The 22,418-nt window shown below is 40.6% G+C and overlaps 2 protein-coding genes across 3 annotated transcripts in view; both read right to left on the bottom strand.

Annotated features, from left to right (window-relative positions):
- Positions 1–7,351, bottom strand: part of cdk7 (cyclin-dependent kinase 7) — a 35,669-nt gene extending 28,318 nt beyond the window's left edge. Inside the window, exon 1 of one of the 2 annotated variants that reach the window (XM_059974447.1) lies at positions 7,221–7,351. In XM_059974447.1, coding sequence (XP_059830430.1) covers positions 7,221–7,286 — 66 coding nt within the window. In that variant the 5' untranslated portion in view covers positions 7,287–7,351. The remainder of the gene's footprint in view (positions 1–7,220) is intronic. The other variant, XM_059974448.1, reaches the window with a different exon arrangement.
- A 3,620-nt stretch (positions 7,352–10,971) lies between these two features.
- mrps36 (mitochondrial ribosomal protein S36) lies at positions 10,972–21,806 on the bottom strand. The gene is made up of 4 exons (XM_059974454.1): positions 21,686–21,806; positions 16,873–16,936; positions 13,805–13,992; positions 10,972–12,540 (listed from the first exon to the last, which is right to left on the bottom strand). Exons 1-4 carry the CDS (start codon positions 21,734–21,736, stop codon positions 12,523–12,525), a joined length of 321 nt encoding a protein of 106 aa, XP_059830437.1. The 5' UTR covers positions 21,737–21,806; the 3' UTR covers positions 10,972–12,522.
- Positions 21,807–22,418: the final 612 nt, after the last annotated feature.

Below are 22,418 nucleotides of genomic sequence, written 5' to 3'. Positions count from 1 at the left end.
CCATACTGCACTACAGATTCTACAATTATTTTCTATAGATACAATGTGCATTTACTGCTTTGCGTGAACTCTATTTTGGCATAAAAATGGATGATATATTTCTCTCATTCTCAAAATGCTTCAAAAGGTATCAACTACTTGCTGGATTGCAATTGCACAAAAGTTACAGGAGTTACAAAATCTCTCATTGTACATTGCCTGTGAATAAAGAAACAGCATTTCCATAAGAACATCAGATATAGGAGCAGAATTAGTCTGCTCCACCATTCCATCACAGCTGATCCATTTCCCTCTCTGCCCCAATCTCCTGCTTTCCTCCATATCACATGCCCCGACCATCAAGAATCTGTCAACCTCTGCTTTCAATATACATAAAGACTTGGCCTCCACAGCTGCCTGTGGCAATGAATTCCACAGATTCACCACTCTCTGGCTAAAGAAATTCCTCCTCATCTCCATCTTAAAAGGACACCCCTCTATTCTGAGGCTCTGTTCTCTGGTCTTAGACACTCCCACCATAGGAAACATCCTCTCCACATTCGGTCTATCAAGGCCTTTCACCATTTGATAGGTTTCAATTAGATCACCCCTCATTCTTCTGAATTCCAGTGAATACAGCTAAATTACAGTGATTACAGCTGAAGAACTTTCATCAGTATCAGTAATTCTTATTCCTCTCTATGCAAACGCTGGCTAAAATATTACTCACTTATTACACCACAGAGGGCTGTCATTTTGCCCATTCCCAGATGCATCGGCCCCATTTTCCTGCTCTTGATTTCCCTGTTAAACAACTTGCTGTCTCTCAAATATCCATCTCCCCCCTTTTGATACTGTGGCACTTTGATTAAGAGGTAATTTACAGAAGTTAACTGATCTGATGATGAAATTGGGATCTTTCTACTATGAGACATGCTGGCTATACTACAGCTCTGTACTTTGCACTACGCTCTTTCACTCTTTAACTGCCCCATATTTCATAGCTTTTGCTTGCTTTCTCCCTACCTGCCAATATAAACTCACTAACTCAATGATTCCATAATGTATTGCTTCTACCCACTCTGTCAGAACTACTCCCTATCAATCCCTCCACCAAACTACCAAATTTCTAACTAGTTTCCCCCCTATGCTGATGAAGACTCATTTTCCCACAAATGCTACCTAACTTGCTGAATATTTCCAACATTTTGTTTTTGTTTCATATTTCCAGCACCTGCAGTTTTTCTTATTTTATGAGACCATGGGGGGTGGAGCTCTGGAACCAAAAGGGGAAGATTACCTAGCCAGGACATATGACAGGCTTGCAAACAATTGCTGGAAGGCAAGGGAATGAAATAAGGAGAGGTATAAAAATGATAGGGTGACAGTAGTAGGGGATTTCAATCTCTCCCATGTTAACTGGAATTGCCAAAGGATTAGGTGTTGAATTACAGTGCACTCACAAAAGCTTTTTGATCCAATATGCAAATCCTTTTACAAGAACTAGACTGGGTCTAATCTTTCCAAACATAGAGGCAAGTAATGGGAGTTGGAAAATGTTTTGGAAACAGCGATTATAATGCTTTAAGTTTAAGATTGTTACAGAGCAGAAGAAGAATAGATCAGACTCAAGGTGTGAATTGGGATGATACCAATTTCATTTTGATGAGACAGAGCTGGCAAAAGGAAACTGGGAGCATCTACTTGCAGAGAAATCTACATGTGACCAGTAGAAGGAATTCAAAAATGAAGTAGTAAAAGCTCAAGACCAATGGGTTCCTGTCATGGTCAACAAGTACAAAGATTCTGAAGTGCAGGCACATTTACAGCAGGACGAAAAACTAAGGTACCTAAATGCAGGGTTGGAGAACTGAAATTAGAAAAGGTCAAAGGTAGTGACTAAATACTTCTCATTTGTATTCATTCTGGAGAAACATGTTGTACCCTGATAATTCAGGGAAGGGAGCAGAGAGAATCTAAAATGAACTGCCTTCAAAAAGGTTTAGCTGTCTGAGTGGGCCTTGTAATGTATGGAACTACTTCTTTTAGAGCAATGACCACCCCCCCCTCCAATACTACGTATTGATCTGTTGTCAACTAATGCACCGTTGTCTATGTACACACATCATTCTCTCTCTTGCTGCAATGTGAGTAGGCCAGTTAAAGCCATTTCCTGCGTGCAAGCTTTTATGTAATTGATATGTAGTTGTGCACATACACAACAGATTGGTGACAAGTGCGAACCCGAATATCAGAAAATATCATGAACTGCACTGACAGTTTTGGCACGAATACGGGATGCAACAGTGAGAGTTAAACAGTACAAAGAAGGCCATCACAGATACTAATAAAGACATAGTACACAGTCAAAAGATGCACTGAATTTAAAGTGAAAATAACGTGGCAATGGCTTCAGTCAGGAAAGTTGACGAATTTGATAGCACTAATGAAGCCTAGGAGTTGTATACGGAAAGGATTGAATGGTATTGTAACATGAGCAACATGGAGGAGCAAAAGAAAGCCCCTACACTTCTTACCTAAATGGGCCCAAGAACGCACTCTTATGCAACCTAGTAACCCATGAAAAGCCAGCAAACAAGATGCTCAACGAAATTGTTACAATTTTACAAAATCACTTGAGCCCTAAACCACTGGTAATAGCTGAGAGATTTAGGTTTTACAAAAGGAACCAGTCAAACAATGAAAGGCATTTCTGAATACATTGCAGAATTGCACAAACTTCCCCAGTACAGTAGCTTTACAGATGGCCTTCCTGATGATTTAAGGGACAGGCTTGCATGTGGCATGCATAGTCAAAGCACTCAAAAAAGGCTACCATCTGAAAGAGATCTAACCTTAGAACGGGCATTGACCATTGCAATATCATTAGAGACTGCAGCAAAGGATGCAGCAGAACTATACAAAAGAAGGTTAGAGTGAGAAATGCTCAAAATGTCTCTGAGGAAAGCCAAAAATGTTATCGATATGGCAAATCCTCCCATGATGCAAATGACTGTTGGTTCACGAAAAAGTCTGCAGAAAATGTCACAGACAAGGTCACAGAGAAAGAGTGTAAAAGGCAAACAGAAAGTACAACCAAGTAAAAAGTCTCAAATACAAAACTAAGCAAATGTATATAGTTACCGAATATAAAACAGAATCAGACCACATAGACAAAGGTGAACTGTCACGCCTAGAACTGCATAGTACAACTGAAGCAGTTCACAAAATCATCTGGATCACAATAGATATGTTTGGTGTAAAACTGAAAATGGAACTGGATATAGACAGGGTCAGCTTTCTCCATAATTCCAGAGGCTGACCACAAGGTATGATTAGAGAAGACCTCAGTGATGCCAAAGACTTACACAGATGAAAAAAGGCAAAGTAAATGTGATGTATGAAGGTCAAACACAACAGTTAGCTTTATGTTTTGATAAGTGGAGGGCTAGCACTTTTCAGGGCTAACACTTTAGGAAAAATCCAGCTAGACTTGCACTCAATCAAAGCTTCCCAAATGGTAGCACTAACCAGAGGCTGTCACAGCTGTTTACTGCTAATCATAAGGTGTTGAGAGGGAAACAGATAGACAGTTCAAAGACTTGGCCAAAAGCTCTTCAGGATGCCAAAATGTTCAAAATACACCCCCACAGGCACTGTTACACCCGTGGGACTGGCCGTCTTCACCATGGCAAAGCGTATATGTTGTCCTTGCTGGGCCATTCATGGACCCCATGTTTCTGATTGCTGTGGATGCTCATTCAAATTGGCCTGAGGTTATACTGATGAAGTCAACCACCTCAGCAAAGACCGCCTCCGCTCTGAGGACTATCTTCACCAGAAATGGCTTATTGTGAGGACTACCTTCACCAGAAACTGAAAACTGTGAGTGAAAATGGACCACAATACATGTCAGAAGAATTCTGACTGTTTATGAGGAAAAGTTGCATCTTTGAAGTCAGCTCCTCACCACCCAGCAATGAACGGGTTAGCTGAAAGGTTTATCCAAGCCTTCAAGAAGTCCACAGGCAGTAAAGAAAGTAATGGAGGACATTGGTGTTGCTGCAATTCTGACAGAAATGTTCACATCCTCTCTGGCTACAGGTGACGGATCAAATGTAGTATCTTTATTCAAGGAGGCGCCTTGGAAATAGGCCAGGTAATTACAGGGACATTAATGATAGGGACTTTTTTGAGGGGAATAAAACTCCTGAGGGGCAGGAATTATAATAGATGGTCAGTGTAGCTTTGCTAAGTAAAGATCCTCCTAACTAACTAGCCATACTTTTTAAAGAATTAGCTCAGTGAGGATGATGCTGTTGATGTGGTCTGACAAGGTTCCACATGGGTAACAGCCCAAGGAGTCCAGGAGAATTTAGCAAATTGGATCAAAAAATGGCTTGGCAGTAGGAAGCAAAGGCCAATGGAAGATTGCTTTAGCATTTGGAAACCTGTCTCTATTGGTGTACCCCAGGAATCTGTTGTTGTATACAGGTAGTCCCCAAGTTATGAACATCCGACTTACGAACAACTCGTACTTACGAACCGAGGAAGGAGAACACTGTCCGCCATTTTAAGTCGTTGCTGTTGACACTGTGTTGAGTGTGTAACTTTGTATTTGGCTTCAAGTTTTCTTAGCAAGATTCATCCTGCCCCTGCCCCTGCCCCCCCCCCCCCCCAGTTCCAGTTGGCTGGTGGCACAGTGAGATCAGTGCCGGGCTTGAGAACGGAAGTTCCCGAGCTCGATTCAGCAACAGACCACTCCTGAGCGCACCAGGTTGTTGTCAAACTCGCAACTTGACCTCGTAAAAAAAAAACACTGCCTCCTCCAGTTTAAATTCCCACGTGGAATATTGAGTAGGATCAAATACCCAAACCCAGCACAGCCCCCACTTGTCACATTTAACCTGTCTCAGTGCAGTGGACTTTAGGACCCAGGGAATTCAGTGCAGTGGTCCTTAGGGCCCAGAGTACCTCCAGAGCAGGCAGAGGTTGCAACCAGCCACCTGCAGTGTTTCTGTTCCGTTGATGGGAAGTGAACACAATTGAAAATAAAGTGGAAATAATAAAGTGTTTGGAAAGAGGTGAAATGTCATTGGAAAAGCGTTAGGCTACAGTCTGTCAACAATCGGAACAATTTTAAAGGATAAAGGACGAAGTGAGAATAATGGAGCTTGTAAAAGGCCCTGCCCCGATGAAAGCTACAATTATTTCTAAGCAATGTAGTGGTTTAATTATTGGAATAGATATATTTCTTAAGTGTTTTATATGCATAGAAAGGTAAAATATATACTATATACTAAGACAAACGTTTGACTAACTGATGCTAAATAATACCGGATGTACTTGTTCCAACTTACATACAAATCCGACTTAAAGGCGGACTCAGGAACGGAACTCGTTCATGACCCGGGGACTGCCTGTACATAAATAATCTGAACATGAAGGTAGGAAGTATAGCTGGTAAGCTAACAGATGAAATGAAAACTAATGTTGCTGAAGTGGATACTCTAACTGCACAATGATATTGATGAGTTTGTATGATGGACAGGGCAAAAGCAGATGAAAATGTATCCTAATTGAGGTGATGCCTTTTGGGAGAAACAATGAGGTTAGAATACAGGCCCTGGAATATGGTGTGAAACTGAGGGGCGTTGGTGCACACATACAAGAATTCCAGAAGGTGGCAGCACAGATAAGATGATGAATTCAGTCCTGATGAAGGATTTAGGCCCAAAATGTCAACTGTTTATTCCTCTCCACAGATGCTGCCTAAACTGCTGAGTTCCTCCAGCATTTTGTGTGTGATGCAAGACATTTCCCTTCATTAGTCCAGATGCAGTGTTTAAGAGTTATTAAGTTATGGTACAACTATATAAATCATTAGTTAGGCCAGAGATAGAGTATAGGACACCACACAACAGTGATTGCAGAGGAGATTCACCAAGATGTTGCCTTGGAAGGAGCACTTCAGCTGGAGACACAACAGACTGAAGATGTTGGAATCCCAAGAAGAAAACTAAGGAACTCAGCAGATCAGGAGGCAACTGTAGAACGAAACTGACAGTTGATACTGCAGGTCCAGACCCTCCATCTGGACTAAGTAGGCTGGCTCTGCTTTCGTTGGAGCAGAGAAAGTTGAGGTGGCAACCAGTATAAAGGATACATAAATATGCGGGACTTTGACAAGGTAAATACTTAAAACTTTTCCACTGACAGAGCTGAAGCAGCATGTGGTGACGAGGATACTGCAACAGAATATAGATAGGCTGAACAAAAGCCTTGCAAATAGAGTTTAAAGTGGGAAAATGTGAGGTCACGTACCTCAGTAAGTTCAGAGGGATCTAGGTGTTTTAGTGCTTTAATCAGAAAAAGTTAGCAATCAGGTGTAGCGAATAGTTAAGGAGGAAACAGCATTTTGGCCTTCATTCTGAACAACAATCTGCTGGAGGAACTCAGAGAATCAATCGTGTCTTGATGCAGGCTTCTGGCCCAAATTATTGACAATTCCTTTCCTCCCACAGACACTGCTCAACCCACGAAGTTCCTCCACCAGATTGTTTCCCCACATTCGAGCATCTTTTGTCCCCTTCAGAATAGAGAAGTTTTGTTATAGTTATACAAGGTGTTGACACGATAGAAGAGTTGAGACCAGCATAGATCATTCTGAATGGTAGGAGAGGATAGTGGCCTACCGCTGCTTCTACTTTCTTGTGTTCCAAGTTTTGAGGCAACGGGTAGGAAAGTTAGAAGAAAGTTGAACAAGAACTTTTTTCAGTTATTGTGTCTGGAACGTGGAACGGACTGCCAGCCATGATTTCAGGGAGAATGGTGGTAGAGACTCTCAGAAAATTTAGTACTTAGATTGAAAGGCCATGGCATTGGAGATTACTGGCCGATTATTGGAATATGGAACCATAAAACACCCGACGGCCAGCAACGACTCGGTGGGCCGAAGGGTCTGTTTTCGTACGCATGTTTCGCAGTGATTTTCAACTGGGAAGCGAATGTTCAATGCAAAGTTTTGTTGCCAAGTTAAATGCCCGTCAACTATTTCATGGACTTCTCAATGCAGTAATTGAATCGGTGCCAGATATTTGTTAAAACAGAAACGAATGAAACCCATGATGTTCTGAGTGAAGTCTCGGTTTAACATCGCGGACGGTCTCCATCACTGAAACACGTCGGGCTGAGGATTGTGCAGAATTACATAAAAGGTCGGAGCAGCAGACGAGACTCACCTGTCCCTCTCCCAGGAAGTCGAGCTTCTCGTAACGCTTCGCCCGGGATTTAATATCCACCGCCATCCGGCCCAGAAAGAGCAGCTGCTTCGCAGCACAACTTCCGACTCAACTGGCTCGTCACTTCCCCACTCTGGCCATTGAGAGAAGCGAGCCAAGCCGGAAAGTCAGCGGGGCTGCCTAGCAACCAAATCAACCCACGGAACCCCAGGAGCTGGGGAACGGGCAATGCTGCTGCCAGGCGCTGTGCGTCAATGCATTAAAAGGTGGAACCGGAATTCTCAGCTTCAAGGCATTGTGTTCAATGAAGATGTGCAGATTTCACAATGCAAGCAAATTTGATAATTGATTCTCACAAATAGCGAGATAGTGAAAATGCCATCCAGACAGATCATTCCATACATAAGCACATTTAATTGGGGTAGGGGGAAATATGATGCTATTAGGCAGGAACTTGGGAGCAGATGTTCTCAGGGAAATCCACGGCAAAAAGGTGGCAAATGTTCAGGGAATACTTGCATGACATTCTGCATAGGTATGTTCCTGTGGTGAACTACATATACCTGTCTGGACACCCCCCCCCCCCCACCCCGCTGACTGCTCCTGTGGCTCCTCCCACAGACCCCTGTATAAAGGCGATTGGAGGCACTGCTCCTCCCTCAATCTCCAGGATGCTGTGTGGTGGTGTCTTGCTGCCGACGGTGCTTTCTTCCAGCTAATAAAAGCATATCTCGACTCACGTCTCCGAGAGTTATTGATGGTGCATCAGTTCCATTGAGGCAGGGAAAGGATGGTAGGGTTAAAGAACCATGGTGTACAAAATATGTAGAAAATCTAGTTCAGAAGAAAAGGTTACGAAAGGTTCAAGAAACTAGGCACCGTTAGAGTTCTAGAAACTTACATGGTTGCTAGGAAGGAGCTTAAGAATGGAATCCAAAGAGCCAGAAGGGGCCATGAGAAGGCCTTGGTGAGCTGGATTAGGGAAAACCCCAAAGCATTCTACAAGAATGTGAAGAGCAAGAGGATGAGCCGTGTGAGAATAGGACCAATCAGGTGCGATAGGGGAAACGTGTGCATGGAGTCGGAGTAGTTGAGGTACTTAATGAATACTTTGCTTCAGTATTCACCAGGGAAAAAGACCTTGGCAGTTGTGGGGATGATTTACAGTGGACGGATACACTTGAGCATCTAGACATTAAAGAAGAGGAGGTGCTGGAGCTTTTGAAAAGCATTAAGTTAGATAAGTCACCGGGACCAGATGAGATAAATCCCAGGCTACTGTGGGAAGTGAGGGAGGAGATTGCTGAGCCTCCTGCAATAATCTTTGCATCATCAATAGGGACAGGAGAAGTACTGGAGGATTGAAGGGTTGGAAATGTTGTTCCCTTGTTCAAGAAATGGAGATAACCCAGGAAATTGTAGACCAGCAAGTCTGACTTCAGTGGTGGTCAAGTTGTTGGAAAAGATCCTGAGAGGCAGGATTCATGAGCATTTGGAGAGGCATAATATGATTAGGGATAGTCAGCATAGCTTTGTCAAAGGCAGGTCATGTCTTACGAGCCTGATTGAATTCTTTGAGGATGTAACAAAACACATTGATGATGGTAGAGTAGTGGATGTAGCTTATATGGATTTCAGCAAGCCACTTGATAAGCTTCCACTTGCAAGGCTCCTTCAGAAAGTAAGGAGGTACAGGATCCAAGGAGACCTTGCTTTGTGGATCCAGAAGGCAAAGGGTGGCTGTAGATGGTTTGTATTCTGCATGGAGGTCAGTGACCAATGGTGTCTCTAATGGATTTGTTCTGGGACCCCCTTCTCTTCGTGATTTTTATAAATGACCTGAATGAGGAAGTTGTGGTAAACTATGTATACCTGTCTGGACACGCCCCTCTGCTGACTGCTCCGCTGGCTCCTCCCACAGACCCCTGTATAAAGGTGATTGGGGCACTGCTCCTCCCTCAGTCTTCAAGATGTCATGCTCCCCTTTTGCTGTTAATAAAAGCCTATCATTCACTTCCAGTCTCCGAGAGTTATTGATGGTGCATCAGAAGTGGAGGGATGAGTTAGTAAATTTGCTGTTGACACAAAGGTTCAGGGTATTGTGGATAGTGTGGAGGGCTGTCAGAGATTACAGCGGGACATTGATAGGATGCAGAACTGGGCTGAGAAGCGGCAGATAAACTTCAACCCAGATAACTATGAAGTGGTTCATTTTAGTAGGTCCAATTTGAAGACCAAATATAAATGCTAAGACTCTTGGCAGTGTGGAGGATCTGAGAGATCTTGGGGTCTATGTCAATAGGATACTTGAAACTGCTGCACAGGTTGACAGTGTTGTTAAGAAGGTGTATGGTGTGTTGGCATTCATCAATTGTGGGATTGAGTTCAAGAGCCATGAGGTAATGTTACAGCTATTTAAGACCTTGGTCAGACCCCACTTGAGTACTGTGTTCAGTTCTGGTCACCTCACTACAGGAACTGTAGTCCTGATGAGGTCTCGGCCTGAAACGTCAACTGTACTTCTTCCTATAGATGCTGTCTGGCCTGCTGCGTTCCACCAGCATTTTGTGTGTGTCACTATAGGAAGGATGTGAATACTATAGAGTGCAGAGGAGGTTTACAAGGAGGTTGCCTGGATTGGAGGGCTTACCTTATGAGAATAGGTTGAGTGTACTTGGCCTCTTCTCCTTGGAGCGATGGAGGAAGAGAGATGAGCAAATAGAGGTGTATAAAATGATGAGGGACATTGATTGTGTGGATAACTAGAGGCTTTTTCCCAGGGCTGAAATGGATAACATGTGGGGGCATAGTTTTAAGGTGCTTGGAAATAGGTACTGAGGGGATGTTGGGGTTAAGTTTTTCACATAGAGAGTGGTGGATGTGTGGAACACACTGCCAGTGGCCTTGGTGGAAGCAGATACAATAGGGTCTGTTAAGAGCCTCTTATATAGGTCCATGGAACTTAGAAAAATAGAGAGTTATGTGCTAGGGAAATTCTAGGCAGTTTCTAGAGTAGGTTACATGGTTGGCACAACATTGTGGGCCAAAGGGCCTGTAATGTGCTGTAGATAAATGTTTTAAATTCTAAGCATATTGAGGTAGTACAAATGGAAAAATGGTAAGACTACATATTTCATTCTGTTGTTTTAGTTACAGAGAATGTGTCAGTACAGACAATTAAGATGCAATCCAGCTTGAGGTAGATTGAAAGATCAAGAAATCATCTTTATTATGGAGTCTTATATCAGTGGGACAGAAAGCTGACTTGATGAAATGAATAGTGTTCTTGAGCTTCTACCCGATGGAAGGTGGGTGGGGGGGGGGGAATGACTAGGATGGGAGGAGTATTTTATTATGTTGACTGCAGAGATTACTAGTAGTGCTCATTCTCAAGCCACACCAGTGAGGAGAAAAACAGATGATTCTTCTGGGTGAAAGCCTCTTTAGCCAGAACTGGAAAAGTGAAATGAGTGTGTTTTAAATCCAGATTAACACACACAAAATGCTGGAGAAACTCAGCAGACCAAGCAGCAGCTATAGTGAGGAATAAACAGTCGACATGTTGGGCTGAGACTCTTCACCCTGACTGTGTTTAAGGTGTGGAAAGAACGACGAAAATATTCATGAAATGGTGCAGACCAAAGCTGACAAGGTAACAGTGACCTTGAAACTGCATTTGGAACAAAATGATACAGAAATAATTGGAAATGTAGAATTAAACACGAAAGGATGAAACATTTACCATAATAGGTGCATTTTCTTTCCGGTCTTTTATTTGTTAAAGTATTTTCTTTCAGGTTATTTTAACAGCTTGAATTTTGATAACTGTAGAATGCAACATATTTTCTGAATTGTAGCAAATTGCTAACATTTGCTAATTGTGAAGGTTTGTATTTTTCCTGTTACTCCAACAAATAGTTTTTTTAATGTAAAAAATAAAATCTAGTGTATTAAAAATTCTAAATAGGATTTTGAATATTTATTACGTTTCCACATTAGTGAATATAGTAAAAAGACTCAATCCTAGTTATGACTCAATCTTTGATTCCTACCAGAATAGCAATGTTTACAATTGACTGCCATCATTTAGTTCTCCTACTCTAATGCATATACCCATTGACCATGAGAAGCAATTCACTTTTGGATATGTCACTTCGACACCTGAAGAATTATTTAAACTGCTCAGTTGGGTGAGGAGAAATGCTATTAAACAAAATTCCAATGTTTTAAGTGATCATCTGATTAAATTTAATCAATTATGATGCCGATGGAAATCAAAAAATTTATGATAACATTTCACATCAGAATACCACAAAAACATGTGTGATATAGGTCATTTTAATAATTCCTTAATTTGTACTGATATTTTTGTTGGACAAATATATTTGGCAGTAAAAGTACATTATGCAGCTTATATGTACATTTATATGTACAATAGTGCTTTTACTTCCCGCCTCCCCCTTCCCCACCATCACACATTAGAAGTATATTTCAGTTTTACACTCAGTTGCTGGACACTTTCACAATCTCACATGCACCTGGTGGCAACATCCTATTAAGTATTATGTACATAATCTAAATCTTCTATTTTGCTATTTGTCACATTATTGTGCTACAAATCTTTATTCAAATATAGTTTAATTCTGCTGTTGGACTCCATAATTTACTACTTCATTTAGCAAAAAAATAGCAACACCTGGCAAAAGTAGGATTTTAAGCAGAGTTAGGCACTTAAACATTTAAATTGACCATTGACAATATGCCAAGTAAATAGTTCACTGGGTTCATTGGTGGAGCAAATAGCATTTTTTTGGATATATCATGATACACACATTATTGAAAAAATGTATTTCAAATTCTCTACCTAACTTGTAAAAACAATTGTATTAAATTATATTAAAATGTTTGAAAACTAGCACTGTGTTATACGTGTATTTGACACCAGGCAATTAAAATATAGTTTGGAAGAATTATAATTTGGAAGGTATTCATGCACAAAATAATTTGTTAACTGCATTTTAATAACAAAGCAGTATAAATACTTGTAACTTCAAATCTTTCCTATGAAATTCACTGAACACAATTAGGGGAATACATCAGGATATTTCTACTTTATAAATTGTGACAAATCTTCACTGTTTATTGAATATTTCAATATGTACATTCATTCTGAGGGCTTGTCATCTGTCCAGTGGTATAAAGTCCTTCAAAAGTTTGTAATTGTACCCACAGCTTTGAAATGAACAGAATCAGCAAACGGTTGAAACACCCACTGATGGATGACAGAAATAAGCCACCGATCCTACTCGGGTCCACCACGCTGTAAAAGAAAGTTATAGTAAGTTTGCTGTTCAATGTAGTCAAACTATATAAAACTAAATACACAACTTGATAATTAAATCAGTTCCAATCCCACTCTGAAATTTTATCCAAGTAAAATACAAATGGAACACAGGCTGGTTGCTGGCAATACAGGAGGAAGCCAAACAGAAATATGACAGTTTTAAAATTAGTGTAGATTATTCAAGTCAATTTCAGTATTAGATCTTGGAACTAGAAGAATAGAAATGATCAACTTACTTTGGTCTCTTAATTCAAAAAGTTTAATTAAACAGCAACATCATTTAACATTGAGAAGCAGAACCTAGCCAAAATGTCGATATAACCGAGATAATCAATTTCCTAAAATGCATACACCAATATATTCAAACTGCAAATTATATTTAAATCATTGTGCAATGAAGAAAGCCTTAATTATTCTTCTTAGACACTTCCACAATAATACTTGTTGATTTCCCTGTGAGATTCATATTTTTATACTTATTACACACTTATATCAGAGAACTAAAAATTGGAATCATTTAAAAGATTACTGATATGCAAAGGTCAGATTGTGATTATTGGAATTTAAATTCTAAGATAAAATATAGATAATGTGGTATATTTTGTACATAGTATCAAAAGCTTGATAAAGCACCAATTAAGAGAGCCTAGTTCCAAACGGAAGCATTTGTTATTGAAGGAAATGTAGTTACTTGGATAGAGGAAAGGGAGAGCCAATGAAAACTAAGTGTAAATGCTGATTTCTGCTATTTATGTTATAGCTTCAGCAGCAACTTAACATTCAATTGCATTCTGCTGGTGAACTGTCCACCGCTTTCAACAGGTTTTTGGAGATAAAACCCAGTTTTCTTTTAAGGCAAGAATATTTACGAGTAATCATCTGAAATACGCTGAAATTATTCTAGGATCTACAGAGTCACTTTTGAGGACTCTTTCCAACTTATGTTCTCAGTATTATTTTTTATTTGCACTGTTTGTCTTCTTTTGCACATTGGTATTTGCTAATCATTGTCTAATTATGTATAGTTTTTTGTAAAATCTTATTGTATTGCTTTTTTGTAAATGCCTGCAAGAAAATGAATAGTATATTGTATCGTATATGTACTTTGATAATAAATTTTCATTAAACTATCTCCCCTACATACTTCACTTAAGCATTTTAATCTAATTACAATATGTAGACCTTACACTATAGTCAACAATAGACTGTTAATTATTTTATCGAGAATGTGCATACCCACCTGAATGTACTCCATTTCTTCGTTTGACACTGGTAGTCTTTTGTATTTCTGTGGTAGAGCTCTCACTATTTCTATAGTGTCACGTTTGCTAGACAATTGGCTAACAGTGGGAGCACGTGAAGAACTTGAACTTGTTGTTGGTTGCTGTCCTTGGATTGATACAGACATTGATTTGAGAGCTTCACGCGCTATAAAGTGAAAACGAGAATACAATCAAAGTCATTAATAAAACCACCATTAAGCACTAGACTTCCTCTCTACAACATTTTAAGGTGGGGGGGATATATGGGAGGCAGGGTTTAAGGGTTGGCACAACATTGTGGGCTGAAGGGCCTGTACTGTGCTGTACATGTTCTAAAACGGGAGAAAAAGTGGCCAAACAACACAGACGAAGTGCTGAAGGAACTCAGCAAGCCAGGCCCAAAACGTCGACTGTACTTTTTTCTATAGATGATGCCTTTCCTGTTGAGTTCCTTCAGCATCTTGCGTGTGTTGCTTGGATTTCCAGCATCTGCAGATTTTCTCTTGTTTGTGAATAAGAGTGGCCAGTTTATTACAGGCTAATATATATTTTTTTATCTATATTGTATCTGTGAACAGATTGTCATGGATATAATCTGTATAGGGCCATAGTTTTTTTTGCCAAGTTCAGCTTTCTAAACACAGCAGCTAACTCTATTACCAGAAGCTTCTAGATTACTAGTATTAAAAAGTATCTGGCAAAAAATCACGTGGGTGAAGTCACCCAAAAGACAAAGAAATAGTATAAATCATGAGAGAAGTTCAGGTTTATTAGGGATAGTCCAGGAACATCAAGAAGCATGACAGAAATACAGGTGAATTAGAATCCATTCCTCTGCCTTCGATTTCTATGGCTTGTGTGTATGCCTTTTTAACATATAAGAATTGCACGTGTTTTGGAAATCCTTAGTGTTTTAGAAATGGTTTGTAATTTGGAAATCTTTTATAAGGTAGAAATTCTGTGTGTTTTAAATGTGTTTTAAGAATGTTGTTTGAATTTAGCTATGTATCACTGAAAATAAATTAACTGCATTTAAACTACTTTGTTAGCTAGAAGCATCTTCTCCTCGGTGGGGAGGGGGGACTTACTATTCAAATTGAAGGTATTGGCAGTTAAACTTGCTGTGGAGGATAAACAGAAGTGAACTAGCTTCTGAAAATTGGGTAGTTATAGTATAACCTTCCTTTAATGAGGGTACCTGTAGCTATTTATATCGATAGGGTTTAAGGTATTCATTTGAGTTTAGAAATTTGTGGTCAGCAAGCCCAATGCAGAATGACCACCTTTGAATCCGGCAATCAGTAATTTGGTTCCACCGCTGCTGCAGACATAATTTTTGCCAGCTTAACTTCAAATTACCCGCATCACCTTGCCAACCTGTCACCACTGTTTTGTGGCACCACTTGCAGAATCAGCTACTGGCACCGTCTTTAAAAGAAGCAAGTTATTCCTCTGTGTTATTCTGCATTTATTTTTATAACCTGTGCTTATTTAAACCCAGCCACGTTTTCACTAAATAAAGGAAGTGCTCTTGAGGTGTAAAGCACAAACACTATAAATTAGCTATACAAGATAAAGTGGAAGTTCTGAAAAAACTCAACTGTGTCTGTGAAAAGCTATGTAACTTGTATAACATTAGCTCTTCCACAGTTTATGATAAATAAAAAAACAAAAAGCTGCTCCAGTTCTTTACTGGCAGCAAAACAAAATTTGAAGTGTTTATTTACCTAATCCTAACCTAACCATGCAAAATGCACTCAGGTAATACCAAATGAATGTTTATTTCCTAATGGTCACTTAGCTTTTATATCCAGATCTTACAACATTAAAAGAAACTCAAAATCATTAAACCATAGAATGGAAGTCATATAGCCATGATTAAAGCTCTGCAAATTTCCAAGAATTATACAAAATATGTCCACATAACCTGTGGAAATACATCTACATAATAAATGTTGCGACAGGGCATTGAGTTGGAGTGAACACCTGTAGTTATAATCAAGTCCTATCCTTCAATGAATTACCATTTATATTAATGCCTTGGACCTCAGTTACTAACCATTAAAGGCTTGCAGATGGACTCGTTATGGAGGATAACGGGAGGACAGCAACAACAACCCAGCTTGTGGCACCACAGTAAACACTGTTGCACAGAGGACATGGGGTGGAGGTGGGGGAGTGGGGACATTACAGCTTTGGAGACCGACAGAAGTATAGGATTCTATTCTAAGTAGCGTATACTCCTTTTCATTATCTGCAAAGGAGTCTCTAGGTTGGTATGTTGTCTTCCTGGTGCTAGTATTAAGGATATCTTGGTTGTAGGATATTATGAAAGGGAGGATGAATATCCTGAGATCATGGTACTCACAGGTACCAATGATTTAGGCAGGAGAAGGGATGAGGTCCTGTAATGTGAGTCTAGGGAACTATGCAATCATTTAATGAACAGGACCTCAAAGGCTGCCTATGGAACATTTCCAGTGTTACAAGCTAGTGAGTACAGAAAGAGGATAGGTTAGATAAATGCATGGGATGGTGCAGGAAGATAGGCTTTATGTTCCTTGATCATTGGGACTCCTTCTGTTCAAGCAGGATGGGTTGCACTTTAACCATAGTAGCACCAGCATTCTAATATTCCCTCCTTTGGCTAGGTGTTGTTTCCTGTACCCCCTGCCCCCCACCACAAGTTTGGTAATAATGTCCTGATTTTCTACTTTCCAATACTGAATGTATTACATAAATACTGTTCAAACACCAGAAAATCTGCAGATGCTGAAAATTCAAACAACAACACACACAAAATGCTGGTGGAACACAGCAGGCCAGGCAGCATCTATAGGGAGAAGCGCTGTCGACATTTCGGGCCGAGACGTTGACAGAGCTGCTCCCTATTGATGCTGCCTGGCCTGCTGTGTTCTACCAGGTAAATACTGTTAATAGATTACAAGTTTTAAAGCAGTAAAACTTGGATAACATGGGTTAAAACCTTAACTTATTATCTTTCTTCTCTGTAAATGATCAGAAAGCTTTACTGAGCTACACTTACCATTAGGTCGAGGGAAGGCTTTTCTATCTGGGAATTTAATTAATCGCTGATGTGGTTTCACAACCTACAAAGAAATTTTAAAAGGAAAAAAAGTAAGTACATATTTTCCTAGTTACTCCAGTTGTTCAATCCTCAGAAGAGCTCCAACGAACATTTAGAACTTTGAAACGAATTCTCTTAATTGATTATTTTGGGGTGAACAGTATGTAAATACCAACATTGATTTTGATACCTCCACTATACATGATGGTATAAATAGCTGATGATCCATCAATAGACTTCTCAAGTTTTGAAAAGGATTCACCTTTTACTGGTAGCTTTTAATCCTAGCTACCAAAGTTTTTTTTTCAAATTGCTTTTAGCATTTGGGAATTTGGTTTGAAAATTACAAATTTATAAAACGGTGTTCTATTTTCTAACAAGAAGGTCAGGAGCACACACTTGTAGTATAGTGTGTAGTTCCGATTGCCCAGCTACAGGAAAGATGTGACTGAGATGGAATTGGTGAAGATTCACAAGCATGTTATCAAGATTGGAAGGGCTGAGTTATGAGGAGGTGCTGGACAGGCTGAGATTTCCTCCATAGAGTGCAGGGGTGACATCATAGATGTGTATAAAATTATGATAGTATGTAGATAAGGTGGTTACAGTCTTTATTCCAGAGTAGGGACTCTAAAACTGGAGGACACAGATTTAAGAAGGACTTGAGGGGAAGTTGTTTCATGCAGAGTTGGTAGTTATATGTAAAGAGCAGTCAGAGGAAGCTGCAATGATGGTACAACTGTTTAAAAGACATTTAGATAGGTGCATGAATAGATGAAGTTTAGAAAGCCATGGACCAAATGGCCTATTTCAATGACACTTCCAAAAAATGATGTATCAGTACCCCTATATCTCTCTGTTTACAACACACTCCAGGGCCCTATCGCTTACTGTGAATGTCCTGCTCTGATTTAACTGACCATAATACAAAACCTTCCAACTGGCCCAGTTAAATTCCATCTGCCACTTCTTGGTTCACTTTCCCAGTTCATTTAGATCCTGTTGCAATCTTAAATAATCTTCTTCACTGTTGACTCCACCGCCAATTTTGTTGTCATCTGCTAATTTACTAACTGTGTAAATAACATTAACATCAATTTTAATAATATTGATTGTAAACAACAGTGGATGCAGCACCGAACCTCACAGAACACCTCTGGTCACATGCTTCCAATCTGAATAATCACTCCAATATCATCACCTGACAAAGCCAATTTTGTACCAGTTTGCTAGCTCACCGTTTTGTACAGCTGCAACATGACATCCCAATCCTTGTACTCAATACCTCAGACTATGAAAACAAACTGTCTTCTTCACTACCCTTATCAAGGGGCCAGGGATTTGTATCTCAAGACTCTCCCCAAAACTTGATGCAAGTTCTTTCAGTGCAAGGTGGTACCAATGGACAGATGTTCACTGTCACATACAAAGGTGTTCTGGGATATACTAAAGCTACATGAACTGCTACAAGGGCTCTAAGACACTTTATGGGCCCTTCTGCCATACAAATGGAACCGTATGTTGGGTACAATGAATAGATGAATATATTTGCAAATCTTTTACTCTCTCTACATGGTAATCTTTTCCCTTGACAGAGCTCAGAATAGATTATTTATTGTGGGTATTATGTGTCAGCAACCCAAATGATACATGTTTTGTGCAGAGCTGACCAGGTACCATAAGCCTCACTGCTCAGGATATTAACCTGGGAGAGATCACTGACATTGGTTCACCTATCCTTCCAGTTGAAATGGAGTATTGTGTAGAGAACTCAATAATGTAGCAGTATTCTAAATTTTCTAAATTATACTTGCTTGCATAATGGAACCACAGTTGAAAGGGGACACATGATCACTATATAGTTTTAACATTACAACCACTTTACCAAAATTTGATTCTGGGCTTTACTTGTGAGTTAGGTGCTGCAGTTGGAGCAACCTTATAACTCCAATAATGAGGAAGATCTAGCACCTACTGTCCTTTGATGAGAGATAGCCCAAAAAAGTCCGAAAGCCCTCGAGTAATCATGTACCATTTCTTTGCAGAGGAGGAGAATTGAGGTTGGGTACAAATCAAAAGTGACAAGTTTGTTGTTTGAAATTCAGAAGCTAAGTTTCTGTGGCAGAATTGACAACAATCTGACCAAGCCACCAAACAGTACCCATCTGTGAGCTTGATTGGCTGCTCCAAGAAATAATTTGGTTGCTAAGATTTGTGTTTTGGTTTTACTTAACCATAATTACCAGGTATGATTTACAGAGGGTTATTTGAAGGGCTAAGAGAGAATTTCAAATGAGGTTGGAGGCAACATCAGATGTACGACAACTCTGGCAAGACATTACTTCCTACAAAGCGAAACCCAATAGCATGATTGGCAGCAATGCTTCTCTACCAGATGAACTCAACACCTTCTATACCCACTTTGAAAGGGAGAACACAACTACAGCTGTGAAGACTCCTGCTGCACCTGATGACCTTGTGATCTCTGTCTCAGAAGCCAATGTTAGGCTGTCTTTGAAGAGAGTGAACCATTGCAAGGCAGAAGGTCCTAATGGAGTACCTGGTAAGACTCTGAAAACCTGTGCCAACCAACTAGTGGGAGTATTCAAGGACAGTTTCAACTTCCCACTGCTACAGGTGGAAGTTCTCATTTGCTTCAAAAAGGCAACAATTATACCAGAGCCTAAGAAGCATAATGTGAGCTACCCTAATGACTATCGCCTGGTAGACCTCACATCTACAGTGATGAAATGCTTTGAGAGGTTGGTCATGACTAGACTGAACTCATCCCTCAGCAAGGACCTGGACCCATAGCAAATTGCTAATCGCAACAATAGGTCAACAGCAGAAGCAACCTCAATGGCTCATCACATGGGTTTCGACCACCTGGACAATGCAAACACCTATGTCAGGATGCTGTTCATCGGCTATAGCTCAGCATTTAATACCATCATTCCCATCATTCCCACAATCCTGATTGAGAGGTTACAGAACCTGGGACTCTGTACCTCCCTCTGCAATTGGGTCCGCAACTTCCTAACCAGAAGACCACAATCTGTGCGGATTGGTAAAAACATCTCCTCCTCGCTGACAATCAACACTGGTGCACCTCAGGGGTGTGTGCTTAGCCCACTGCTCTACTCTCTATATACTCATGACTGTGTGGCTGGGTGTAGCTCAAATACCATTGATAAATTTGCTGATGATACAACCATTGTTGGTAGAATCTCAGATGGAGATGAGAGGGCATACAGGAGTGAGATATACCAGCTAGTGGAATGATGCCACAGCAACAACCTGGCACTCAATGTCAGTAAGACGAAAGAGCTGATTGTGGACTTCAGGAAGGGTAAGACGAAGGAACACTTACCAATCCTCATAGAGGGATCAGAAATGGAGAGAGTAAGCAGTTTCAAGTTCCTGGGTGTCAAGATCTCTGAGGTTGGGACCTGGTCCCAACATATCGATGCAGTTATAAAGAAGGCAGGACACCGACTATACTTCATTTGGAGTTTATCAACAAATACACTCAAAAACTTCTATAGATGTACCGTGGAGAGCATTCTGACAGGCTGCATCACAGTCTGGTGTGGAGGGGCTACTGCACAGGACTGAAAGAAGCTGCAGAAGATTGTAAATCTAGTCAGCTCCACCTTGAGTACTAGCCTACAAAGTACCCAGGACATCGTCAAGAAGCGTTCATTATTAAGGACCTCCAGCACCCAGGGCATGTCCTTTTCTCACTGTTACCATCAGGTAGGAGGTAAATTAGGCTGAAGGCACACACTCAGCGATTCAGGAACAGCTTCTACCCCTCTGCCATCCGATTCCTAAATGGATTTTGAACCCTTGAACACTACCTCACTTTTTAAAATATATATTATTTTTATTTTTGCACGATTTTTAATCTATTCTATGTACGTATACTGTAATTTATTTATTGTTATTACTTTTCTTTTATATTATGTATTGCATTGAACTGCTGCCGCCAAGTTAACAAATTTCACGACATATGCCGGTAATAATAAACCCAATTCTGCTTCCCATTCTGAGATTCAACAAAATCACTCTTGCCTCGAGTCATAAATTGCAATCCCTGTATAAAAAGTGATCACATAATCTAATGTCTCATTGCACTGAGAAAGTGGTGCAATATCAGCGGAGCTGGAGTTTAGTGAGACGTTAAACAGCGATGGTCAGGTGGATGTAAATGACACATAATATCCTGATCAAAGGTCTCGGCCCGAAACGTCAAATATTCGTTTTCCTTCATAGATTCTGCTTGATCCGCTGAGTTCCTTTAGCATTTTGTGTGTGTTGCTCCAGATTTCCAGGATCTGCATTCGCTCTTGTCCCCATCTCTATCGATTTGCATTGCACTGATTCTGTAACTGCAGTAACTTGCGACCGATTAACGGTGAGTCCAACAGGCCTGGGACACTCGGGCGTCCTTTAATTAATTCAGGTCAATCAGTGGCACTTGCTGCAGCAACCCACTTTCTGTTCTCCTTCGCCTCGTCTCCCGCTCTATGGTCACGGAGACCGCCGGGCCAGTGGAGGAGCCGAGAGATCTCCCACGAGTGCTTCCCATCACGTCGCCTGTCCTGCAAGGACAAACTCAAGGATAGCCGCGGAAAGGACGCGAATGCCCGCAGCTTCATTTCAGGGTCACCATGCGTTGTTTTCCTCCCCTCTCTTATTTCTCAGTGAAACAATGAGCGTCAGAACCTGAACACGACAACACCGGGAAAAGTGCGACTTCCACACTTACCCGAACGGCTCGACTAACGGCAGCCATCTTAGATCCCCAGCTGTTCCCCATAGCGACGTTGTTCAGTACGCACTTCCGATAGGCTGAGCCAATCAGTCACGTGCGTACGTCCCAGAAGCGGAAGTCCGTTGAGCGCTGGGCCGGTCTGAATGTAACAGCCAGGTTCTGGTTCAGTGGGGAGCTGTGAGTTCCCAAATCAGTCCAGCGCACTTGTCTATGAAAATTAGGATTTGGAAGTATTCATACAACCCAGAGCAAGTGGTCTAAACACACAACGTCCGCAAATAACCTTATAAAGGTTGGATCGTAGACCTGTACATTTATAAAGTACTTTGTTAGTATCTATATCTTATGGGCAATAATGTACTTAATCAAGTGCAGTCGCTATTGCAAGAAACGTGGTATTCAAACAACGTATAATAACTACATCATTATGTGCCGTGTCGTATGACGTGGGCGATCATGGTCTTTCCGAGACCATAGTTGTTCTTGGCAATTTTTTTTACAGAAGTGGTTTGCATAGCCTTCTGTGCATTGTCTTTGGAAGACGGATGAAACCAGCCATCATCACCACTCTTTCAGATTTTCATGTGGGAAATATTTTGCAAGTCTAAATCTGTTTACTCCAAACTATTAAAAATCAACTACTATTATCGAGCAGTTTTATCACAGATAAACAGCTTTGTGACTTTATTGATTTCAACATGGTTGACACTTTCCTACTGGTGGTAAA

Source organism: Hypanus sabinus, chromosome 7 (assembly GCF_030144855.1).
Source record: "Hypanus sabinus isolate sHypSab1 chromosome 7, sHypSab1.hap1, whole genome shotgun sequence".
In the NCBI taxonomy this organism is placed as follows: Eukaryota; Metazoa; Chordata; class Chondrichthyes; order Myliobatiformes; family Dasyatidae; genus Hypanus; species Hypanus sabinus.
Note: the sequence above shows the minus strand (reverse complement) of the source record. Positions and strands in the feature narration are given on the sequence as shown.